Raw genomic sequence first — 8,165 nt, forward strand, 5'->3', positions numbered from 1 at the left:
CCCAGCACCACTTCTGGATTTTTCTGTGTATGTGGTTGGTACCCAGGAATCGAACCCAGGGCTTCATACACAATAGGCAAGCACTCTACCACTAGGCCTCACTCCCTGCCCCTCTTTTTTTTTTTTTGTCAGTCGTGGGACTTGCACTCTGGGTCTGGGCATTGTCCCTAAGCTCTTCAGTTCAAGGTTACTGCTCTACCCTTGAGCCACAGCACCACTTCCGGTTTTCTGGTGGTTAATTGGAGATAAGAGTCTCATGGACTTTTTAGTGTCTGGGCTGGCTTTGAACTGCAATCCTTAACTCTCAGCCTCCTGGGTAGTTAGGATTGCAAGCGTGAGCCACTGCACCCAGCTTTTTTTTTTCCAATGAACAATTGCAAACAGGGGAACACATACCTTTCAGTTCCAGTATTTGCCCTATAGTGCTGTCATCACCTGAAATTAAGAAGGAGAGGGCAAACTGGATGTAGGCCAGCCGGACATCATGTACTCCCTGGAAGACAAAGGAAACCGGCATGTCACCTGACCCTCACACAGAAACAGAAGAGACAAAGAACACAGTAGCATGCACATGTCACATGTCACCAACCTACCTGTCCTATCCCATCATCAGGAGGTACACATCGGAAACCAGCCCTCAATCTTTAAGGAAAGCCCTGTGCTGTCCCCACCCCTTAGTCTTTTGTATGCTTCCTTCTTTTTCAAGCCTTATTCCAACACAAATGTATGGGGAGTCCCTTCCCCAACTGGAACACATTAATTCTTCGGTCCAGGGACTACTCTAGAGGAGATCAGACTAGCTAGATTCATCTCCTTCTTCTCACTTATCAGTAAAAACAACCCATCATGCTTTTGAAAATCTAGAGACAATGGAGAGACTGGGATGTTTCTGATGAGCGAATGTGGTGATGTCTGGTTTTTATTAGACATTACACTAAAGTTATTAACTCACACCAGAAACCACAGCACAGATGTTTCAGATTACAAACTGGGTCTGTAATTCCAGGACCAAAGCCCATGTCATCTTGCAGACCCAGCTACAACTCAGGATGGCAGGGCCCAAAGACCATGACCAGGAGCTAACAAACTGAGCCAGTCACATAGGTCACCTGACCAGTGTTTCTTTCCAGCGTAGGACAAATGTTGTACATCTAAGGAAGCCAGGGCAGGCAGTCATGAAGGCATCTTACCAACTGTTCAAGATAATTTCCCTACAACCTGTTCACATCTTTATTCAATTATTTTTTTGCCAGTCCTGGGGCTTGAACTCAGGGGCCTGAGCATGTCCTTGGGCTTTTCTCATGGCTGGTGCTCTACTACTTGAGCCACACTGTAACTTCTGGGTTTTTCTATGCATGTGGTACCAAGGAGTTAAAACCTGGGTCTTCATGCATGCTAGGCAAGCACTCTACCAATAGGCCAAACTCCCAGCCTCTCCAGTCCCTTTTTGTAGCCCATTTTTGAGATACCATCTTGCTTCCTGCCCAGGTACACGACTAGACTGTGATCCATCTATTTTAGGTTTCTCGTCATTGCTGGGATGACAGGAACATGCTAAGAAGCCCAGCTATGGGTCTGGTGAACTTTTCTGAGTGGGCTACATTAAGCCATAATCTTCCTAGTCTCATCTTCCCACGTAGCTAGGATATCAGGTGAGCCACCAGTGCCCAGCTTTTGACAGTTTTGTTTTATTTTTACAGGAGAGAAGGACTGAGTAATAGACTAGGAGTCAGCACTTTGGAGCACTGGCCTATCGTTCTAGATTTTTTTATCATTATACATAGCAGAGTTGGACTTCATCCTCCTGGGAGTCCTCCAGCAATACATCTCTAAATGAAAAGGAACTTGGCTATTACCTGTTACTTGCTATGTCACAACCATGGATCTGAGATTCTTCTATTATGGAGGAGCCAAACTGATGAATTCTGTAGACATGGTACATACTAGAGCTAGCCACTCTCACAGCTCCCACACAGCCACCTTGGGCATATCCCCCAAGGTCATCCCAATGCCACTGGACATTCTTACTGTGACCTCACAGGGAGGGCTGCTAGCCTAGGAAGGAAATGTCCAGAGCCTTCACAACTTGTTCTGCAAAACATTTTCTAAAATAGGCCAAAGCATGTTTTCCAGCTACTTTTTGGCAAAGGATTCTAACAATGCTTTCTTTGGCTGGATGACTATAGCTTTAATCTGTATTCTTCAGGTGGCTTTTAGTAATTCCCTCCCCAATGTTAATACATCCCGCAAACACAGAAATTACTTTGGCAATCAGCATCTTCACAACTGACTGGCATGAAAAAAGCCAGGGGAGACTGAAATGAGATTTAAAGATAGTTGTGATGAAATCAGATTCTGAATTCTAGTCTGGGATTGGTGCTCAAAACAAGGAGAAGAGATAGGAGTGCTGAACCAGAAACACGGGGTGCCATATGCTGTTCTGATTTTTCATGTTCCTGACATTTCCTTTCTTTAGTAAAGAAACTGACATCTAGACATCTCTGCCTACAACGAAGTATTTAAAGGTAGTTAATATGGAAGACTACAATACAAAAGAAAGTGAAATACTTCAACTTGAGATGGCTCTATTTCAATATACTAGGGAAAGAAAATGGCCTTCCTGAGAGCTGAGTGAACAGCTGGGCAGCACAGGTGGGGAAGGGAAGCCTGACTTGGGCTTTCCCCTGTAGCCTGGTCTCAGTGGGTGGCCTGGGTAGATATGTCCATGTTACTCAGAGAGCTGGGATGGCTGAGTTCAGGACAGACAAGAGGGGGTGGGGAAGTGGATCTAACATAATTACTACCAGGCTTACTGCCAGCCAAAACCAAAGAACCGAGGTATCTACCCTAGTCTACAAACAGCACACACATTCTTTTTATTAGAAATGCATTTAAATGTCAGGAGCCATTACACATCATATATAATTTGTTGACATGTTAATAAAGCATAGTATCTAAGAGACATTAAGACCAAGACTCTTTTTCCTCAGAGATTATCTTATTTATAATTCTTGTAAACCTCTAGACACCAGACCAATGCTAGAGAGACACAAAAGTTACATGGTGCTTTGTTAACTCTTTTGTCTATCTCCTGAATTCCCAGGAATACTGAGAGAATGAGCAAGTACATGGTTACAGAAGTGAGTTATGCTAATACAGTAATCTACCTCAGCACACAGGACTAATCCCTGTGTGCCTCCTCTGTGCTCAGGACTCTGGCCTGGCCACACACAGTATGAAGACACATCTCAGCTGTGTGTTGTCCTCTATAGCCCACACTTCTAGAACTACCAAAAACTTTTCCGCAGCTCTCTTGAAATCCAAGCATTCAAGTCTCAGCCTTTTAGTCACAATCGAGCCTTTATCAGATGCCAGATCACAATTGAGAAGCAGAAGTCACCTATCAAAGGGCCACTAAGAGCCCTCTATGAATGGAAGTGGCGCTGTGACTCAGTGGTAGAGCACTAACCTGGAGCTGAAGCACTCAGAGACAGTGCCCAAGCCTAGAATTCAAGCCTCATGACCAAAAAAAAAAAGAGTATGTCTTCTATATGAAGATATCACTGGCCTAGAGTTCCAAGAATACTTTCTGCAGTGGACGGCTGACTGTATAAGCTCACAGCTGTGGGTACATCAACGTTATTCTAGTCACTCAGAAGAGAAGATGTTCACCAGCTAATCACCCTCATAGGCCAGAGGTACTGTGCCAACCACCTTCTTGTAGACCCAGAAGCTTCCTTAGAAATTTCAGTCATTCAGGATCTGCTGGGCCACTGTCCCTACGCCTTTAGTCAGAAGTGAGGCCTGCCATCCTCATAGATAGAGGCTAAAGGAAATGGAAGCATACTTTTCCTCCCAGTGCTCAGGTACCAAGGCAAGACAGGCAGAACAGCAAACCACCAGTGTCCAAAAGGGACGGAGTCAGGGGGAAGAACAGGCCCCTCACCTTTGCATCTCTCTTGGTCACCAGGGCATACAAGGGCTTTTTATTCAAGTCAAAATGGCTGCAGACATCCCTGGCAGCTTCGGAACCCTGGGTCACCATGGCTGTCATCAGGTCCAGGCAGGCTCGAGCCATCCTACAAAGGGAGAGGAAACCAAGTGTGTCAGAATCAGGAGTGGCTCAAGGCCCACTCAGCAGGAAATGTGCACCCAGTTGGATGCCCTGTTACCCAAAACCAAAAAAAGGGAAAAAGGAGACATCCTAGACATCCTGGTTTTTATCTTTTCCTGTTAAAGCACACTAAAAACTACACAAGAAACTACTAAACTAAAACTGATGAGGATTAAGACACAGGAAGATGAACAATGATTTCTGAAGTAAGCCATCAGTGACAGAGATTACCCCTTGGTCGCTGTGCCTGAAGGACTCAGAGGACTTCTTCACAGAGATGTCACCAGAGAGAGGTTCTGGCTGACTTCCCTGAGCACCTGTGCTACGGGAGGCACTGTTCCAAGTACTGAGAAGTTAGCATTCATAAGCCAGGTAAGGCCCTTGGCTACATGCCCACTGCATTTGGGTTGTGGAAAATAGCCAACAGAAAGATTCTGTCAACTATGCAGACTATGCAGATTGTCAATTACACAATTCTGTCAACTCTGGGGGTATTTGTCTATATGTAGAAAACTGCAGCAGGATAAAGGGACAGGAAAAGACAGGGGAAGAGCTATTGGACCTATGAGGTCAGTGAAGGGGCCCCGAGACAGCCTGTGCTCTTTGGAGCAGAGCACACCCATAAGGAACGGGCTATGCAACATTACGTAGCTGTTTCCTGGGCAATGAGGGAAACAGCGGGGTCAGAGGAGGAGCAGGAGGTGTTGAGAAGTCAGCCAACGGCCCTGCCACCCACAGGGTAGGGATGTGCAGAGACAAGGTCTCAACAGTCCTGAGACACAGTTCCACTCTCCTTAAGGAGCCAAAGCAAGGGGCTGATACGCTCTTTGAGGCCTGAACACAAACCAAACCCAGAGGCCAGTCCTTTGCCACCCAAAGACAGGTCGCTTACCTGTAACCCGAGGCGTACAAGGACTCACAGATGAGCTTCATGTGGTTGTTCAGGAGCTTCTTCACAATGTTGGTACCCACGACTTGAAAATGTGAAAGGTCACTGGCTGTCCGCAACAATATGGCCTCGAAAGCTTGAAATATTAGCTGGATCTGCAAGAATGGAATTGAAATCTTATTGACGGTCATACATGGATTGATCATGCCTATAATCTTAGCCACTCACGTGGCTGAGATCTGAGGATCAGGGTTCGAAGTCCACCTGGGCAGACAAATCTAAGAGATATATCTCCCATTAACCAGTAAAATGCTGAAAATGTGGTATGGCTCAAATGGTAGTGTGCAGCTTTGAGTGAAAAAGCCAAACAAGGGTCCTTGGGTTCACAGCTCCAGTACTGACCTGTGGGAGCACATGAACGTGCACACGTGCGCACGCACGCGCACACACACACACACACACACAGAAATTCCACAAATCATCCTATTTCTTTTCTCCTACACACAGGGCTCCTCTTTATCCTGGTAAAATTCTACAGGGTTAGGACTTCTCAGATTCTCAGCCCACAGTAACAAAGGCAGCAAAATGAGACAGCTCTCAGACTCACTTGCATGGATTCAAGCTCTAGATTCAAAAAAGAAAAAAGTCTGGGCACCAGTAGTTCATGCCCGAAATACTAACTATTCAGGATCTGAGATCTGAGAATTATGGTTCAAAGGCAACCCTGGCAGAAAAGTCCACAAGACTCTAATCTCTAAATAACCACTAAGAAGCTGAAAGCAAAGATGTGGCTCAAGTGGTAAGGCAAAAAAAAAAAAAGTTCAGAGTCTGATGGGCACAAAATAACTAAAAAACTAAAATGACTTGTTTACAATTGTACAAAATGAAATGAGAGGAAAAACTCTACCAATGACTGGTCCCTCAGCTCTGAGGATATTCCATTTAAGGCTTTATAATAATAACCTTGAGATCAACAAGTTCAAAATACCCCAAATTTTTACTCTCTCTGGAACCAAAAAGCCACAATCAAGTCCATATATGCTAAGTGTGGCGCAAGTGTTTACCCAATTATGTCTTGTTCAAATAAACCAGACATATATTAAGAATCTATAATCCTGACTTCATACACCAAATATTAATAAGTTACTATTTCGTAGTATAATGCTCCCAAAGGTCATGAAGGCAAAGATGAACCCAGCACTCATACAAAGCATTATTTCCCACAGGACGTCAGTATTTCCCAAGAAAGCTCTATCACATTTCATCAAGCTCCTCTCTACATTAGCCAGCGGTCAAGCTGGAAAGGAACATACTTCGCTCTCAGGCCGCTTCTCTGTACCCAAGAGCTGGAATATTTCCACACACTCCATAGAGATTTTTATGTATCCTTCCACGACATCATACACATCTTCTTGTGGTAGCTTCTTAGCAGCTGAGACAAATGCTTCCAAGGCTGAAACAAATTATGTTAAAAGTTATTAAGGACTAGGGCCGGGAGTTTGGACTAGTAGTAGAGTGCTTGCCTAGCATGCATGGAAGACCCAGGTTCAATTCCTCAGTACTACATACATAGAAAAAAGCCAGAAGTGGTGCTGAGGTAGAGCTCAGGCCCTGAACTCAAGCCCAGGACTGGCAAAAAAACAAAAAAAAACAAAGGTTACTAAGGACAGTCTCAGAAAGTCGAGGCCACTCTGTCCTATTTTGTTTGTGACCCTCCTCAACTAATGGAAGCAACCACGGAAGCTACTCTGAGCGCACTGCCCTAATTCACACGTTGGGGCCCTAACTCCTCCAAGACTGTACTTGAAGACCAGACTTTATGGAGGTAATTAAAGTGGAAGTCTTAATGCCAACATGACCAGTATCCTAATAAGAAGAGAAAGGATGTCAGACAGGTCTTCTCTGAAGGGGAGGGCCATGTGAAGACAAAGCCACCAACAAGGAAGGTTTCACCAGCACCCAGTCAGGCCTCAATCACGGATGCCTAGTCTCCAGAAGTTGGAAAAAGGGTAAGCACTTAATACACAGTTCTTAGTTTGGCAGCCTGGTAGATATGCACCACACAGGCTACACACAAACACCAGACTGATATGAGCAGTCTGGGGTATTCCAGTTAGCAGAACTCAGATTCCCATTCTAGCTATAGCCATTACTAACCTTTCCTCCACTCACCTAGGAGACTGAAGACAGCAAGAGAAATAATTCCTCACATTGTAAGGACACATTGTCAAGAGCTCACTCTAGGTTTCACCAGTCAGTCCTTACCACACATCCAGGCCCACAAACCAGTACTGTTTCCCATTTCCAGTCAAGAAAAGTGAAGCTTTTGTTGGGGACACATGTGTCCGAGCCAGGCCTCAAGTCCAGGCAGTCTGGCTCCAGGGTTCCAGGAGCTGGACAGCTCTTGCTTGCGCTCCAGAACTAACAATCTCCATGAGGTGGCCTGTGCACTGCTTACTGTGCCTGGACCACAGCTAGTCCAGGAACTGCAGTGAACCTGGCGCTCTTCCAAAGCCAAACGCGTGGCTCCTCCAGGCCATGAGACCCTACCTGACGGTGAGACCCACGATGGCAGGGCGGGGCCAGGCTTTTCCTCGCCATTCTATCTACACTAGACAATTCGTAACAGGCTTGTCAGTGATTGGGGACGCTATGGGTCGTGGGCAGCCAGGCCCCGCGCCCCCGCCCCGCACTCACCAGGCCCCGGGCCCTGTGCGTCCCGTAGCTGCGTCTTGAAGCGCATGCCGGTGAACTCTGCCGTGCGCGCTCGCTTGGCTGCGCCCGCAGGGGAAGCTGCGCCATCCCGGCCGCCGGAGGCTTTCCTCTTGGGGACCCCCATGGCTGAGATGGCGGAGGGGGGGGAGGTCGACGACTACGACGCCCCGATTCCGACCAGATGAGAGGAGAACGTGGAGCGAACGCGAACCGGACACCACATGTGAGGAGGGGGCGTGGCCTCGCAGGAGAGGCGGGGTCTGGGCGGAAGGCCCGCGGAAGCGCGTTCCCAGCGGAAGGGGCGGGACTTGGGGAAGGGGGCGGGCCGGCTGGGTCGGAAGTCCCGGGTTACCGTGGTGGCCGTGTGTCTGTCATCTGAGTGGCCGGGCCAGGGGTGTCACGTGACTCGCCGCGGCTCCGGGGCGGGCTGTGGCGGAACGCGGCCCG

The 8,165-nt window shown here is 47.2% G+C and overlaps 1 protein-coding gene across 1 annotated transcript in view; it reads right to left on the reverse strand.

The window, feature by feature from the left end:
* Positions 1-7,906, reverse strand: part of Urb1 (URB1 ribosome biogenesis factor) — a 63,122-nt gene extending 55,216 nt beyond the window's left edge. The window contains exons 1-5 of the mRNA XM_090348636.1: positions 7,701-7,906; positions 6,317-6,456; positions 5,007-5,158; positions 3,947-4,079; positions 397-493 (exon numbers count right to left, since the gene is read on the reverse strand). Of these exons, the coding sequence (XP_090204762.1) occupies positions 397-493; positions 3,947-4,079; positions 5,007-5,158; positions 6,317-6,456; positions 7,701-7,842 (664 nt within the window). The 5' untranslated portion in view covers positions 7,843-7,906. The remainder of the gene's footprint in view (positions 1-396; positions 494-3,946; positions 4,080-5,006; positions 5,159-6,316; positions 6,457-7,700) is intronic.
* Positions 7,907-8,165: the final 259 nt, after the last annotated feature.

Source organism: Megascapheus bottae, chromosome 1 (genome assembly GCF_031878675.1).
Source record: "Megascapheus bottae isolate mThoBot1 chromosome 1, mThoBot2.hap1, whole genome shotgun sequence".
Lineage (NCBI taxonomy): Eukaryota > Metazoa > Chordata > Mammalia > Rodentia > Geomyidae > Megascapheus > Megascapheus bottae.